At 44.1% G+C, this 17,975-nt stretch overlaps 1 protein-coding gene across 1 annotated transcript; it reads right to left on the bottom strand.

Moving 5' to 3' along the window:
* Positions 1 to 4,244: 4,244 nt before the first annotated feature.
* On the bottom strand, positions 4,245 to 7,046 carry LOC138680927 (uncharacterized). Its single transcript, XM_069768135.1, has 3 exons — positions 6,775 to 7,046; positions 5,399 to 5,799; positions 4,245 to 4,663 (listed from the first exon to the last, which is right to left on the bottom strand). Exons 1-3 carry the CDS (start codon positions 7,043 to 7,045, stop codon positions 4,586 to 4,588), a joined length of 750 nt encoding a protein of 249 aa, XP_069624236.1. The 5' UTR covers position 7,046; the 3' UTR covers positions 4,245 to 4,585.
* Positions 7,047 to 17,975: the final 10,929 nt, after the last annotated feature.

The raw sequence follows: 17,975 nt of genomic DNA, 5'->3' as shown, positions 1-17,975 counted from the left end.
TTGACCGAGCTGGAATGTGGGTGGGAGCTGCTGGGACTAGCCTGTGCATCGCTGCATTTACAGCAATCCCAGGCGCAATTGGTGGGGCAGTGGCGCGGGCACTGCAACTTGGAACCGCCAGTCCCCTGCTGACATGGAGACGCTCAGGAGGTCAGGAGAACCGCGCCGAATGCCTGCCAACCCACACTGTCTCTTCTGGTGGGCCACTGATGGAGGAGGGGGAGCCGTGGATGGTCCAGAGGACAGGCACTGGTCCGGCAGCCAGCAGAGATGGGTCAAGAGGGGAGGCCAACGAAGGAGGGAAAGCCATGGGGGAGTGAGTGCCACAGTCCGCATGGCCTGAGCTTAGATTAGGGGGGACAGGAGAGGATGGTGCCCAAGGGAATGAAGAAGGAACCTGCGGCACGATTAGGGGGTCATGTGAGGTCACATGGAGGTGAGTGACGAGGCCAGTCATAAGGGTTTGTATCCATTGCTCACCTTCCTGTGCTGTTCTCTGCCGCAGGGCCTCAATCATGGAGTCAGACATGACTGTAACAACAGCTTCCAGGGGTCAGCCGGGGAGAAAAAGAAAGGAACTCTTGTGGAATTAGCCAACACACTGTTTTTCCTCTAGCTTTAGTTATAGGGGCTCTGCAGTCAGAGGCATGTTCCTTAGTCAGTACCGTACCTGCCATTCTTGCTTCTAGACTTCTTGTAGTCTTTCTTATTGTGTCATATTATCTTAATAGGTTTATTTCATACATTCTTTGACAGATTCATGTTTTTTTACAGTGATCTGTAGTGACAAATGTATTTATTTATCTTACTCGCATACAGTTAGGGCCAGAAATATTTGGACAGTGACACAATTTTCGCGAGTTGGGCTCTGCATGCCACCACATTGGATTTGAAATGAAACCTCTACAACAGAATTCAAGTGCAGATTGTAACGTTTAATTTGAAGGGTTGAACAAAAATATCTGATAGAAAATGTAGGAATTGTACACATTTCTTTACAAACACTCCACATTTTAGGAGGTCAAAAGTAATTGGACAAATAAACATAACCCAACCAAATTTTTTTATTTTCAATATTTTGTTGCAAATCCTTTGGAGGCAATCACTGCCTTAAGTCTGGAACCCATGGACATCACCAAACGCTGGGTTTCCTCCTTCTTAATGCTTTGCCAGGCCTTTACAGCCGCAGCCTTCAGGTCTTGCTTGTTTGTGGGTCTTTCCGTCTTAAGTCTGGATTTGAGCAAGTGAAATGCATGCTCAATTGGGTTTAGATCTGGAGATTGACTTGGCCATTGCAGAATGTTCCACTTTTTGGCACTCATGAACTCCTGGGTAGCTTTGGCTGTATGCTTGGGGTCATTGTCCATCTGTACTATGAAGCGCCGTCCAATCAACTTTGCAGCATTTGGCTGAATCTGGGCTGAAAGTATATCCCGGTACACTTCAGAATTCATCCGGCTACTCTTGTCTGCTCTTATGTCATCAATAAACACAAGTGACCCAGTGCCATTGAAAGCCATGCATGCCCATGCCATCACGTTGCCTCCACCATGTTTTACAGAGGATGTGGTGTGCCTTGGATCATGTGCCGTTCCCTTTCTTCTCCAAACTTTTTTCTTCCCATCATTCTGGTACAGGTTGATCTTTGTCTCATCTGTCCATAGAATACTTTTCCAGAACTGAGCTGGCTTCTTGAGGTGTTTTTCTGCAAATTTAACTCTGGCCTGTCTATTTTTGGTATTGATGAATGGTTTGCATCTAGATGTGAACCCTTTGTATTTACTATAAAGGCACAGATGATTGGCCTCGGGGAGACCAAAACATCCAACACTGCGGAGACACCATCACGTGTTTCTCAACGCAGTGATTCCAGAACACTGCCCCCATCCCTTATGGGAAATATGCAGATGCAGGTAAAGAAGCTGCGGAGACACCATCACATGTTTCTCGACGCAAGCAGTGAATAGCCAGGCCTTTCCCCGGGAAGGAAGAACCACGGGAAGGGCAGCATCCTATGAAGGAAAGCCACCTATGCCAAGCATGGTATCCATCCACAGACAGCTGTTTCGGGGTGTTTGCCCCTCATCAGTGTGGAGTAGGAATCTGGCTATTAGGAGCAGTGCCTAGTAAAAAGGCTATAAAGGCACAGATGATTGGCCTCGGGGAGACCAAAACATCCAACACTGCGGAGACATCATCACGTGTTTCTCAACGCAGTGATTCCAGAACACTGCCCCCATCCCTTATGGGAAATATGCAGATGCAGGTAAAGAAGCTGCGGAGACACCATCACGTGTTTCTCGACGCAAGCAGTGAATAGCCAGGCCTTTCCCCGGGAAGGAAGAACCACGGGAAGGGCAGCATCCTATGAAGGAAAGCCACCTATGCCAAGCATGGTATCCATCCACAGACAGCTGTTTCGGGGTGTTTGCCCCTCATCAGTGTGGAGTAGGAATCTGGCTATTAGGAGCAGTGCCTAGTAAAAAGGCTATAAAGGCACAGATGATTGGCCTCGGGGAGACCAAAACATCCAACACTGCGGAGACACCATCGCGTGTTTCTCAACGCAGTGATTCCAGAACACTGCCCCCATCCCTTATGGGAAATATGCAGATGCAGGTAAAGAAGCTGCGGAGACACCATCACGTGTTTCTCGACGCAAGCAGTGAATAGCCAGGCCTTTCCCCGGGAAGGAAGAACCACGGGAAGGGCAGCATCCTATGAAGGAAAGCCACCTATGCCAAGCATGGTATCCATCCACAGACAGCTGTTTCGGGGTGTTTGCCCCTCATCAGTGTGGAGTAGGAATCTGGCTATTAGGAGCAGTGCCTAGTAAAAAGGCTATAAAGGCACAGATGATTGGCCTCGGGGAGACCAAAACATCCAACACTGCGGAGACACCATCACGTGTTTCTCAACGCAGTGATTCCAGAACACTGCCCCCATCCCTTATGGGAAATATGCAGATGCAGGTAAAGAAGCTGCGGAGACACCATCACGTGTTTCTCGACGCAAGCAGTGAATAGCCAGGCCTTTCTCCGGGAAGGAAGAACCACGGGAAGGGCAGCATCCTATGAAGGAAAGCCACCTATGCCAAGCATGGTATCCATCCACAGACAGCTGTTTCGGGGTGTTTGCCCGTGTGCCGTTCCCTTTCTTCTCCAAACTTTTTTCTTCCCATCATTCTGGTACAGGTTGATCTTTGTCTCATCTGTCCATAGAATACTTTTCCAGAACTGAGCTGGCTTCTTGAGGTGTTTTTCTGCAAATTTAACTCTGGCCTGTCTATTTTTGGTATTGATGAATGGTTTGCATCTAGATGTGAACCCTTTGTATTTACTGTCATGGAGTCTTCTCTTTACTGTTGACTTAGAGACAGATACACCTACTTCACTGAGAGTGTAAAATGCAGTACTTGTTGTGCCTGAGGACATAAAGTCAAAGACAAATGACAAGCTACCGTCATTTGAAGGAGCACAGAAAGACTCAGGATGTGGGCAAGCTTGTGCAGCCTAATCAGGGGTGCATATACAGAATATCAACCCAAAGGGAGAAAAAAAAAAAAAAATACACACATAGGGCAAAAGAAGTCAAATGACATGAAAAATGTCTAAATCATAAGGGCAAACCCCCCCACTGATGAAAATATATGGGGGGAAAAGGCAAGATAGTGTGAATAGGAAACCGGGAAAAAGGGACAAATTGTCAATCCCTAACCCATGTATACACCAACACATAAAGCCAGATTTATCATTCATAAACATACAAGCCACATTCAGCCCCCGGGGGTATTAAACACATACAGCATGTATAATTCACATATACGCATCATAAAAATTTTTTTTTTTTTAATAGAGACCCAAATGCGTGCATATATCAAAATAGTTTTATTAAACAGCACAACATCCGGAATATATAACAATCAGGTTTTACTTAATAAAATATTATATAATATATATTTGCACATGACCCGTAATACGGCCTATAAATATGCTTTTCCTCCTTTCTTTCCTCCTTTTTCCTCCTCCTTCTACTATTTCTTCTTTGCACATCCCCTTTTAGAACCTACAAGGTCAAACAGTAGTCAAATAGACTCCCAATGATGAAAACATTCCCAAAATGGGAAGAGATGAATCTCGTGTCCGAGTCCTGCCCCAAAGTAGCATTGTTGAAAGAAAAATATATGCCAAGAAACGTACAAGCAAAATGGTTTAGAGTAGGGCGCCCACTACACCAACTAACCATGATCATCAAGCAAGAGAGAAAAACCCCATGAGCCAGGTGTGGAGGCAGTAATGCGCGATATGCAAGAATAGAACAATACGACAGTAATCTGTCCGGTCAGGAGCACCTGAATAGCCACCACATATAAGAATAAAACAAATATACAGAATACACCATATACGGGCAGGGCCAGCACATCGGTATGTACAAACCACCATAATACCAAAGCCATACAGAGAATGAATACAAATCACGTATATTCATCGTCCAAGTGGTAATGGATATGAAGAGTGTAACCATGCACCCAGGTGTGCTGAAGAGTTGGTGGAAGGCAACGAATGCGTGATTTTCTTAAAAAGTTTTAATCCCAGATCAACATCGGCATATTCCTCCATAATAGATTCCAAGTAGATTCACCCAGGTAGGTCCTATATAACACCTAGAGAATGGGAAGAAGAGAGAACACAGGCAATTAGCCCAGAAAACCTGTAAACAACAACTCCTCATTGAGACCCGCTGGGGCCACCGACCCCAGATCAAAGATCCATCGGGCCTCGGATCTGAGGAGACGGGGCTTAATAGGACCACCCCTGTTGGAACAGTTGATCCTTTCCAGCCCCACCACTTGTGTATGGGACACACGACCTGAGTGATGGGCCAAAAAATGGGCCGCCACAGGAGTGAGGGTCCTGCCTTTGGCCAGATCAGCTGCGGCCAAGCTGATCGTGGAGAAGTGCTTCTGCACCCTGCGTCGCAACTCCTGCGAAGTCTGACCCACATATACCAGCCGGCAGGGGCAGACTAACGCATAAATAACACAGGTGGTCTTACAGTTTATGTAGGACCGTAATCTGTGCCGACTCCCATCCCGGGGGTTGGTAAAAAAATCCCTCGTCGCCCCTACATGGGCACAGACATTACAACTCCCACATGCAAAGGAGCCATTGAGCCTAATCCCCTGGTTTGTCCTGATGGACTGTCTCACGTAATGACTTCTGGTCAGGAGATCCCTAAAATTTGGGGCCCTTCTGGCAGTAAGCAAAGGACGCTCCCCCACTATTTTGGACGTGCTCAGGTCAGTAGTTAGAATCCCCCAGTGTCTCTGTAGAATGGCACCCAGACTATCCCAACTGTTATTAAAGGCCGTAATAAATCTGGGCTTGTTATCACATACCCTAGTCCTTGGTTCCAGAAGAGAGTCCTGCGTATGGGCACTGGCCCGCTGATATGCCCTGGAGATGCTTCCATGGGGATAATGCCGATTCTTGAAACGAGTCGTGAGCTCCCTTGCTTCCCTTTGGAAATCCGAGTCGTCCGTACAATTCCTTCTGACCCGCAGGAATTGGCCCGTTGGGACCCCCATCCTGGTGTGTACTGGGTGGAAGCTCCTATAATCAAGCAGGCTATTTGTAGCTGTAGGCTTCCGGAATAGTTTTGTAACAATTGATCCATTCTCCAGGATGACTTGCAGGTCCAAAAACGTCACTGTCGATGATGACATGGAGTGCGTAAGAAAGATGTTGTGGGTGTTGGTATTCAGGAAGTCAATAAATTGACAACACTCCTCCGTAGACCCTGTCCAAACGAAAAACAAGTCATCAATATATCGTGACCAGTGACACACATTACTCCTGAAGGCCAACGATGTAAAAACCTGCGTGGCCTCCCACCAACCTAAAAACAGGTTAGCCAGGGCCGGGGCACATCTCGCCCCCATGGCCACCCCGGATACCTGTAGATAGTAAACTCTATCAAATAGAAAAAAGTTGTGCCTAAGGATGAAGTCCAAGAGGTCTACAACTAGGGAGTCATGCATTCTGTCTGAATGGCCCAATTGATCCAGAAAATATAAGACTGCCGTAATCCCATCTTGATGACTAATATTTGAGTAAAGTGACTCTACGTCACACGTCACTAGAAGGGCCCCTGAAGGCAGTGAGAGGCCCCGGCAGATCTTGATAAAGTGGGCTGAATCCTTGACAAATGAAGGCAAGGTTTTAACAAGGGGTTGTAGAAAAAAGTCCACATAGACACATGCCTTCTCGCAAAGGCTACCAATACTGGCCACAATGGGCCTACCTGGGGGCTTGAGGAGGCATTTATGCACTTTTGGTAACATGTAAAAAGTGGCCGTGACCGGGCACTCGACCCACAGAAACTTAAATTCATGATGGTCAATAATGCCCAGATCTCTAGCCTTCTCCAGGAGTTGTCTATATCTAACCGAAAATACCTGAGTGGGGTCAGAGGGTAACTTTTTGTAGAACCTGGTATCTTCCAATTGGCGTGATGCTTCTTCCAGATAGAGGGCATGCGGCCATAAGACCACATTGCCCCCCTTATCCGCCTCCTTGATAAGAAACGTCTTGTTTTGACGCAACCCAGAAAGGGCCCGTTTCTCCTCTTTACTTAGATTATTGGGGACCAAGGCTCGTGATGATAAGGTCATGATATCCTTTTTAACAAGCTCAAAGAACACCCGAACGGCTGGTACCAAGGAAAATGGAGGTGTCACACTGGACCGATTCCTGTGAGGGAAGCGGTTCCTACCTGTGTCGGGTTCATTCTCCTGGAGCAGCTGGATTAAATCTTGCAGTGTCTGTTGATCAGTTTGGTCAGAATTTCCCAATAGATGAGGCCGATTATGTAGTACCCGGAGAACAAGATTTCTACAAAACAGGTATAAATCTTTAATTAAAGTGAACTTATCGGCCGTCTGAGCAGGAGAAAAAGTAAGACCCCTCTGTAAAACAGAGAGCTCAGTCGCCGAAAGCTCATAGTCAGTGAGATTAATAACCTGCAGAGTGTTACCTGATGCCATGATTCCTCCAGAGGCTGTTTCCGAAGCTGTAAGTGCTAATATTTGCGGTGATTCCTGTAGTGTTTCAGGCACAACAAGTACTGCATTTTACTATTGCCCGCTCCATGCTCATTGGCGCCTTTTGCCACACTGCGCCTGCGCACTGTTATTGCCAGGCTCTCTCTCTGCTCTGCAGGGAGGTACGTCTGTTCTATATGCCGCATGTGCAATGGTGAACACAGCTTATTGCCGTCCACTCCATGCTCCTGCTCACCTGATCTTCATCAGGTCTGTATCATTAGTTGCTATATTAACAGGACTTGGTATCCACACCACATCTTCCCCTGACGAAGCCCTATTCAGAGGGCGATACGCGTGGGGTCGCGTTGCCTTGGTTCCGGTGTGCCTGCACATGGGGATTTTGTCCTCTGTTACTCCTCTGGGTAATACTGCACCTCTTGGCTCTATTATGAGTTATTTAACCCGCTAATCGTACTGGGCACTGTCTTACTGCCTGTTTCTTGTTTGGGGTTTTTCCCCCATGCGTCCGTTATGAGTGATCGCTTGTAGGTCACTATGTTATTGTGCAGTTAGCTACTGTTTTCCGCTCTTTTGCATGCACTTTTCCATCAGTTTGGTGGCTCAGGGCAGTCAGTATTTGTGTCCAGGTTTTGGGTATGTCCCCATTTTGACCTCATGAGCCAGGGGATAGGTTTTCCCTTTACATTGTTTTGCAGGCATATGATTGTGTACTATAACACTATATGTTTATAATAACGGAGGGACCAAGTTGTTTATATGCATTGTTTTTAATTATGTTTTAAATTTTCTTTGTGTGGTTTGCCAATAAAATTCTTGTCACTTTATATGAGTTATTGTTGTTTCATATGTCCGTGGTGTGCATATATATATAGTGGCTCCTTTTTCTCTTTTTTTCTGACAGAAACGTAGGGGCACACGGACACGGATAATTCCGGTACCGATTTTTTCCGGTACCGGAATTATCTGGATGTGTGAGACTGGCCTAACAGCTGACTCTGTACTGATGCACCGCTGAGCTGGCTGTCAGTCAGCTCTGGGGGTTCCATTAATGCTGCTCACTATACTGAGCGATGACTGAAGCCATGCTGGCCTCCCCTTTATCACTTAAAGCCAGAGACCGGCTTTAAGTGCGGCGGCCACACGACTTACATTTATCTGTGGATTAACTCTTCTCTATATCTGTAGGTTAAAAGCATTTTTTGACATGACAGGTTCCATGTAACATTACTTCATATACAGTTAGGAGGTATAATATATCTTCATAGTATAAATTCTGCGCTATCAAACTTAACAAGGTGTAAAATTATTGGTGAATTACTGGGAATAAGGTAAAATAAGTTAAATCCAGATTTAAACCTTTTAGCGTTTTTTTTGTATTAGCACATGAAGAATATTTTTTTGTAATTATGTATTTTTTTTGTCAAGAATGGCAATTCATGCAGTGAGCTCTGTTTACAGGTTAAGACAGCAATTACAGCGGGAATATTAAGTGTCCGCAGTGCCATTACAGACAATCATGAGAATAGAAAAAAAACCTTAAAACAACTTGTTTGTATAGAGACAGTCTCTGCGCAGTATGTGGACATTACAAATGTATGTTTGGCCCACTTTATAGCATAAATAAAACCAGCATGGCAAGATGTGTTTTCCATTTTATTTTGTAAAGAAAATTGGAGCCATTTCTTTCTTTCCTTTTCGAATCAACATTTTTCCTCAACCCCTGCAGTATTATTGGACAAAACATAAAATCAATTTTGTTCTTTATAATGAGCCTGAATTGAAAAGATACGTAGAATAGATTTATTTTCCAATTTATAACAAAATAGAACAAAGAGCATTTCTTTTTAGACGCAAAAGAACGAGATGGATTTTTTATCTATAATTACGAGGAGCTCTCACTTTTAGTTGGATCTTGGTCATAATAAACTTGAACTCAATCTAAAATGTAAGAATAAATTGAAGAAATGTACAACGCAAGCTGTTAAAGCCAAAATTGCATCATTTTTTTTCAATGATTTGGGAGTAAAAAATTTGGAAAGCAAAAAAAAACACGATCAAAGCAAAAAAACAAAAACATTAGGTTGAAACAGCCCTGTAGTTTGTAGATTGCATCTGAATTTTAATTTACATTATCTGGATAGTACAGCTATGCATCTTATACTACAATTATTCTACAGTCCAATAATTACAGAGAAGGGGGGTGGAGAAGCAGTTTAAATTAGTAGCCAGCCGACCCATTCACGCACAGAACTTATGAAACAACGTCGTTAGTCAAGCACTGGGCCAAAAATGGAGCAGCTAAAGATGCGACTGGAAGGAACAGCCTAAAATCTGAACATCTTAAATATTAGTTTATTACTAAGTTGTATAGTTTTTTTATGTTCTGCACATCTAAGTATAGTTTTGTTTAACTTCAAACCTTTTTAAGGTTAAATTCACAAGTAGCGTTTTTGCAAAATTTTTTCTTCTAGAACCAAAACCTGCTCTGTTGGCAGTAAAATTAAACTCCAATTTTTCAGCATTTTCACTGCGTTTGATGCATTTTTGGGGTGCGGAAGTGTGCTTTGTCTACAGCATATGCTTAACCCCTCCGTGACAGAGCCAATTTTTACAACTCTGACCACTGTCACTTTATGAGGTTATAACCCTGGAACGCTTTAACAGATCCCACTGATTCTGATATTGTTTTTTCGCGACATAATGTTCTTCATGATAGTGGTAAAATTTATTCGATATGACTTGCGTTTATTTATGAAAAAAATGGAAATACAGTTAGGTCCATATATATTTGGACAGAGACAACATTTTTCTAATTTTGGTTATAGACATTACTACAATGAATTTTAAACAAAACCATTCAGATGCAGTTGAAGATCAGACTTTCAGCTTTCATTTGAGGGTATCCACATTTAAATTGGATGAAGGGTTTAGGAGTTTCAGCTCCTTAACATGTTCCACCCTGTTTTTAAAGGGACCAAAAGTAATTGGACAATTGACTCCAAGGCTATTTCATGGACAGGTGTGGGCAATCCCTTCGTTATGTCATTCTCAATTAAGCATATGAAAGGCCTGGAGTTGATTTGAGGTGTGGTGCTTGCATTTGGAAGGTTTTGCTGAGAAGTAAACATCTGACCTTGGATTTTGTTCTGACTACCCGCCTGTTTAACCCCTTCAGCTCTGGTCCGTTATCCTCCCGGTACTCTGATGTTGGAATGTTACCAGACTACGCTTTTGTCTCTTCCTTCTGTTTATGATGTACCCTCTTGGCTTCTACTCTTGGACTCCTTGACCACTCTGACTCATGGCTTGGCTGTGAGAAGTGACCAGCGTCACAGGATGGCCACATATAGACACGTATAGCATAATAAAGTACCAACAAAGTATCTCAAAATCATGATTATTTTTTTCGAAAGCTAGTCATCTAATGCGACCATCTCCGGATATGTTGAACTAAGAAAGCTGATAAGAAAAGACACATTGGTATTATTGTTGAGATCAAAAGGGGGCCCAATCCAATGGCCTCAACAACAATAAAGCTTGTTCTTTCTATGCACATGAAAGCAAAAAGTAGAGCCAAGTGTTACAATCTATGGCTCTACATGTACAGTAATGGGCTGCAATAAATCAATATAATTCACTGCACATTTATTGAATATTTTGCAAGCAATTAAAACAAAGTAAGAGCCTGCAACATGACAATGAAAACAATTGTTAAATGTTCCATCTAGTGGTCTATGGGTGTATTGCACATCAATAGCAATGTAATTCATTGTATGCGTATATTAATATGAACGTGCTTGCCATACTATGTCAGGATTATCTTGTTACAGAGTGTGAATGTGTTAAAGTGCTGAAAAATAAAAAAAAATTGAGATACAGTACAAAAGATTTGTTATCACATTGAAAGTATGCAAAACGTGAACAGAAATCAAAAGGATATTATAATTCCCAAACCTCAACAATTGGACAGCAGCAGGCTTGGACTGGCCCATAGGGGAACAAATGAATCCACCAGTGGGTGCCTCTACAGGAGAGGGACCCTCATTGTAAGGAGGTTGCTTTCCCTGCTCCTTACCTGGAACCACTTAGTCGGACAGCTGGGTTGTTGGGGGGAGGACTTTCTGCCCTGGACAGATGGGACCATGTGACTGCTGGGGGCAGAGAGGAAGAGAGAGGGGTGTGGTCAGAAAAGAGCGGGAGAGCAGAGCGCGTGAGACAGAGGGGACAGCGCGCCAGTGAGAAAGCAGGCTGCAGCGCCACGCTCCCCGAGAGAAAGTGATCCCCGTGAGGGCACTGAGGCTGAGATACCAGCCGTAGTGAAGGCTGGATGTGAGAGTGTGGACTTGGAAGCCTCCGTAATCAGAGAAGACGTATTCCCTGACAGTGACCTGAGCGTGCAGCCCCGGTGACTGCAGTGACAAGCCAGGACCCCTGAGTGTGACCAGTAAACTGCTCAGTGTGTGTGTAGCATTGCTACTGTAGAAAGATTGCCAGGCTAATATACAGAGACTGTGCAGCAGAGTGGCTGTGTTACTTCCTGCTCCCAGTTTCACTAGGAGAAAAGACTGCAAAGACTTAACCCCAGAGTCTCCAGTTCCCAGGAGACAGAGGAGAGACTTCAGCGCTTTTGGTGACTGTACCCACGTTAGAATAAGGACCCTCCAGTCAGGACCTCCCTGGACTGATGAGTTACAAGAACACTCATTAACCATTCTGATTCCGCTTATCTGTTTACTGTTTGCTTTATCTCTATTAACCCCCTGCTTACTCCCTGCGAGAAGAATCTTACTCCTGTAAATACATTCCCCTCAACAGTTGGTCTGTCTGTTCCGTGGTGACATACTCAATCCTGCACCCTACTACACTATTACCCTAAATGAGGAATAGTTGGCACAGTACTGTTAATGCAACAAGTACGATATAAGGAGCATTTTATCATTCATATAACAAACTATCCAGTTATTATTTTATCGAAGCATAGGCAAATTTGTGAAAAAGGGTCAAGTAGTATATGCATGGGACTCAAGAATAAATATCACCGGTTGGCCCTTATCACCTAAGTCCGACACTGGACAGCAGTATTATTTCAACAAAGAAATATAATCTATTATTGCCTATTAGCCACCTAGAGAGAGGCTGACTGTAAAATTATGTATTGAAATTAGTCTGATTGCCATATGTGGAGTCGGGAAGGAATGTATGTGGAGTCGGGAAGGAATTTTTTTACCCAATGTGGAGCTTACTCTTTGCCACTTGGAGTTTTTTTGCCTTCCTCTGGATCAACATGTTCGGGCATGTTAGGTTAGGCTATCGGTTGAACTAGATAGATTTAAAGTCTTCCTTCAACCTTAATAACTATGTTACTATGCTACTATGTTACTATTGACAGGAAATACAGAAAGATTCCTTTCAATCTTAATGTTTCAGGGATGATGTTTGAAACTTTAGAGCAGGGGTTGGGAATGATGTCATTTCTTACTGCCTTCAGACAGATTCTCAGTGTCCTGCAATGTTTGGGCTGCAAGTCTGTTTTTTCCACCCTGCAGCCTGTTATTTCTTCCCTACAGTTAATGCAGCATTCATTATGGTATGTATATACAGCAAGTTTCCTATGTGATGTATACATCAGTCTCAGTGGCTACTATGTGCTGTATATGCAGCACTCTCAATGTATCCTATGTGATGTATACACAACACTCTCAGTTTATCCTATGTGATGTATATAAAGCAGTCTTGGTGTTTTATATGTGATGAATGTACAGCAGTCTCATTGTCTTCTAAGATGTATACACAGGAGTCTCAGTGTATCCTATGTGATGTATACACAGCAGTTTCAGTGTATCCAATGTGTACATACAGCAGTCTCTGTGTGTTCTATGTGATGAGTATAAAGCTGTCTCCTATGTGATGTATAGACAGCAGTGTCAGTGTATCCTGTTGTGGATACCACGGGTAAATCTGACAGGGAGAAGGACTTGGGGATCCTAGTTAATGATAAACTTACCTGGAGCAGCCAGTGCCAGGCAGCAGCTGCCAAGGCAAACAGGATCATGGGGTGCATTAAAAGAGGTCTGGATACACATGATGAGAGCATTATACTGCCTCTGTACAAATCCCTAGTTAGACCGCACATGGAGTACTGTGTCCAGTTTTGGGCACCGGTGCTCAGGAAGGATATAATGGAACTAGAGAGAGTACAAAGGAGGGCAACAAAATTAATAAAGGGGATGGGAGAACTACAATACCCAGATAGATTAGCGAAATTAGGATTATTTAGTCTAGAAAAAAGACGAATGAGGGGCGATCTAATAACCATGTATAAGTATATAAGGGGACAATACAAATATCTCGCTGAGGATCTGTTTATACCAAGGAAGGTGACGGGCACAAGGGGGCATTCTTTGCGTCTGGAGGAGAGAAGGTTTTTCCACCAACATAGAAGAGGATTCTTTACTGTTAGGGCAGTGAGAATCTGGAATTGCTTGCCTGAGGAGGTGGTGATGGCGAACTCAGTCGAGGGGTTCAAGAGAGGCCTGGATGTCTTCCTGGAGCAGAACAATATTGTATCATACAATTATTAGGTTCTGTAGAAGGACGTAGATCTGGGTATTTATTATGATGGAATATAGGCTGAACTGGATGGACAAATGTCTTTTTTCGGCCTTACTAACTATGTTACTATGTTACTATGATTCTGTTTTTGGGCTCCCTCTGGTGGTTACAGATGGTACTCGGTGACTTGTGTTTTCTGCGGTCTCTGGTGTCCACCTGTTCTATCAGGATATGGGAGTTTCCTATTTAACCTGGCTTTCTTGTCATTTCCTCGCCGGCTATCAATGTAATCAGTGTGTCTTGTTACCTCTGCTTCCCGCTTCTGTAATCTTCAGGACTAGCTAAGTTTTTGATTTTCCTGTTCCACGTTTTGCTTAATTTTTGTCTTAGTCCAGCTTGCAGATATGTGATTCCTTTTTGCTGGTTGCTCTAGTGGGCTGATATTACTCCTCATGTTCCATGAGTTGGCACATGAGTTCAAGTAATTTCAGGATGGTCTTTTTGTAGGGTTTTTCGCTGACCGCGCAGTTCACTTTTGTATCCTCTGCTATCTAGCTTTAGCGGGCCTCATTTTGCTGAATCTGTTTTCATAACTACGTATGTGCTTTCCTCTCATTTCACCGTCATTACATGTGGGGGGCTGCTATTTCTGTGGGGTGTTTCTCTGGAGGCAAGAGAGGTCTGTGTTTCTTCTAATAGGGGAAGTTAGTCCTTCGGCTGGCGCGAGACATCTAGGAATCATCGTAGGCACGTTCCCCGGCTACAGCTAGTTGTGTGTTAGGTTCAGGATCGCGGTCAGCTCAGTTTCCATCACCCTAGAGCTTGTTTTGTTTTTTTGTGCTTGTCCTTTTGTGATCCCCTGCCATTGGGATCATGACAGTATAGCCGGCCAAAAAGTGGTAATCGTATTGGCTGAAGTAGGAGGAAAAGTAGTCTGAGGAAGTTTTTTTTTTTTTTTTTCTCCCTCAGAGTTTGCTGCCTAGCCTTAATTGCAGCCTGGCTGCGTCTTACCTCCTCTTAATCCCTGAATGGCTCTGACCTCAGCTGTTTATCATGGACATCCAGAGTTTGGCTTCCAGCCTGAATAATCTTGCTGCTAAGGTTCAAAATATACAAGATTTTGTTGTACATGCTCCTATGTCTGAACCTAGAATTCCTATCCCAGAGTTTTTTTCTGGAGATAGATCTAGTTTTCTGAATTTTAGGAACAATTGCAAGTTGTTTCTTTCTTTAAAATCTCGCTCCTCTGGAGACCCTGCTCAGCAAGTCAAAATTGTTATATCTTTCCTGCGGGGTGACCCTCAGAATTGGGCATTTGCATTGGCACCAGGGGATCCTGCGTTGCTCAATGTGGATGCGTTTTTTCTGGCATTGGGTTTGCTCTATGAGGAACCTAACCTAGAGAATCAGGCTGAAAAAGCTTTATTGGCTCTCTCTCAGGGGCAAGATGAAGCAGAAATATATTGTCAGAAATTTCGAAAATGGTCGGTGCTTACTCAGTGGAATGAGTGCGCCCTGGCTGCAAGATTCAGAGATGGCCTTTCTGAGGCCATTAAAGATGTTATGGTGGGGTTCCCTGCGCCTACAGGTCTGAATGAGTCTATGACTATGGCTATTCAGATTGATCGGCATTTACGGGAGCGCAAACCTGTGCACCATTTGGCGGTGTCTTCTGAACAGGCACCTGAGACAATGCAATGTGATAGAATTCAGTCCAGAAATGAACGGCAAAACTATAGGCGGAAAAATGGGTTGTGTTTTTATTGTGGTGATTCAGCTCATGTTATATCAGCATGCTCTAAACGCACAAAAAAGGTTGATAAGTCTGTTGCCATTAGTACTTTACAGTCTAAGTTCATTCTGTCTGTGACTCTGATTTGTTCATTATCAGCCATTTCCGTCGATGCCTATGTGGATTCAGGCGCTGCCCTGAGTCTTATGGATTGGTCATTTGCCAACCGCTGTGGGTTTAGTCTGGAGCCTCTGGAAGTCCCTATTCCTTTGAAAGGAATTGACTCTACACCTTTGGCTATGAACAAACCTCAGTACTGGACACAAGTGACCATGCGTATGACTCCCGTTCATCAGGAGGTGATTCGCTTCCTGGTACTGTATAATTTACATGATGTCTTAGTGCTTGGTCTGCCATGGTTACAAACTCATAACCCAGTCTTGGACTGGAAAACGATGTCTGTGTTAAGCTGGGGATGTCAGGGGGTTCATGATGATGCACCTCCGATTTCTATCGCTTCATCTACTCCTTCTGAGGTTCCTGTATTTTTGTCTGATTATCGGGATGTTTTTGAGGAGCCTAAGCTCAATTCGCTTCCTCCTCACAGGGATTGCGATTGTGCTATAGATTTGATTCCTGGCAGTAAATTTCCTAAAGGACGTTTGTTCAATCTGTCAGTGCCAGAGCATACTGCTATGCGGGATTATGTTAAGGAGTCCTTGGAAAAGGGACATATCCGTCCATCTTCGTCCCCTTTGGGAGCAGGTTTTTTTTTCGTGGCCAAAAAAGATGGTTCCTTGAGGCCTTGTATAGATTACCGTCTTTTGAATAAGATTACAGTCAAATATCAGTATCCTTTGCCATTGTTGACTGATTTGTTCGCTCGCATTAAGGGGGCTAAATGGTTCACTAAGATTGATCTTCGGGGTGCGTATAATCTTGTGCGGATAAAGCAGGGTGATGAGTGGAAAACCGCATTTAACACGCCTGAGGGCCATTTTGAGTATTTGGTGATGCCTTTTGGACTTTCTAATGCTCATTCTGTCTTCCAGTCCTTTATGCACGATATTTTCCGTGAATATCTGGATAAATTTATGATTGTGTATTTGGATGATGTTTTGGTTTTTTCTGATGACTGGGAGTCCCATGTTCAGCAGGTCAGGAAGGTGTTTCAGGTCCTGCGGGCCAATTCTTTGTTTGTAAAAGGTTCAAAGTGTCTCTTTGGAGTCCAGAAGATTTCTTTTTTGGGGTATATTTTTTCACCTTCTACTATTGAGATGGATCCCGTCAAGGTTCAGGCTATTTGTGACTGGACGCAGCCTACATCTCTTAAGAGTCTACAGAAGTTCTTGGGCTTTGCTAATTTTTATCGTCGTTTCATAACTAATTTTTCTAGTGTTGTTAAGCCTTTGACGGATTTGACTAAGGAGGGTGCTGATGTTGCTGATTGGTCTCCTGCGGCTGTGGAGGCCTTTCAGGAACTTAAGCGCCGGTTTTCTTCTGCTCCTGTGTTGCGTCAGCCAGATGTTTCGCTTCCTTTTCAGGTTGAGGTTGATGCTTCCGAGATTGGAGCGGGGGCGGTTTTTTCACAGAGAAGCTCCGATTGCTCAGTGATGAAGCCATGTGCGTTCTTTTCTAGAAAGTTTTTGCCCACTGAGCGGAATTATGATGTTGGTAATCGGGAGCTTTTGGCCATGAAGTGGGCATTTGAGGAGTGGCGTCATTGGCTTGAGGGTGCTAGACATCGTGTGGTGGTCTTGACTGATCACAAAAATCTGATTTACCTTGAGTCTGCCAAGCGTCTGAATCCTAGACAGGCTCGTTGGTCACTGTTTTTCTCCCGTTTCGATTTTGTGGTTTCATACCTGCCAGGTTCAAAGAATGTGAAGGCGGATGCTCTTTCTAGGAGTTTTGTGCCTGACTCCCCTGGAAATTCTGAGCCCACTGGTATCCTTAGGGATGGGGTGATTTTGTCGGCCGTCTTCCCAGACTTGCGAAGTGCTTTGCAGGAGTTTCAGGCGGATAAACCTGATCGTTGTCCGCCTGAAAGACTGTTTGTTCCGGATAATTGGACCAGTAGAGTCATCTCCGAGGTCCATTCTTCTGTGTTGGCAGGTCATCCTGGAATATTTGGTACTAGAGACTTGGTGGCCAGGTCTTTTTGGTGGCCTTCCTTGTCGAGGGATGTGCGTTCTTTTGTGCAGTCTTGTGAAGTTTGCGCTCGGGCTAAGCCTTGCTGTTCTCGGGCCAGTGGATTGTTGTCACCTTTGCCTATCCCGAAGAGGCCTTGGACGCACATTTCCATGGACTTTATTTCGGATCTCCCTGTCTCTCAAAAAATGTCCGTCATCTGGGTTGTGTGTGACCGCTTTTCTAAGATGGTTCATCTGGTACCCTTGCCTAAGATACCTTCCTCCTCTGAGTTGGTCCCTCTGTTTTTTCAGAACGTGGTTCGTTTGCATGGGATTCCGGAGAACATCGTTTCTGACAGGGGATCCCAGTTTGTGTCTAGATTTTGGCGGACGTTCTGTGCTAAGATGGGCATTGGTTTGTCCTTTTCGTCTGCATTCCATCCTCAGACGAATGGCCAGACGGAACGAACTAATCAGACCTTGGAAACTTATT

Source organism: Ranitomeya imitator, chromosome 5, assembly GCF_032444005.1.
Source record: "Ranitomeya imitator isolate aRanImi1 chromosome 5, aRanImi1.pri, whole genome shotgun sequence".
NCBI lineage: Eukaryota > Metazoa > Chordata > Amphibia > Anura > Dendrobatidae > Ranitomeya > Ranitomeya imitator.
The sequence above is the reverse complement of the archived record's forward strand: the minus strand, read 5'-3'. Positions and strand labels throughout refer to the sequence as shown.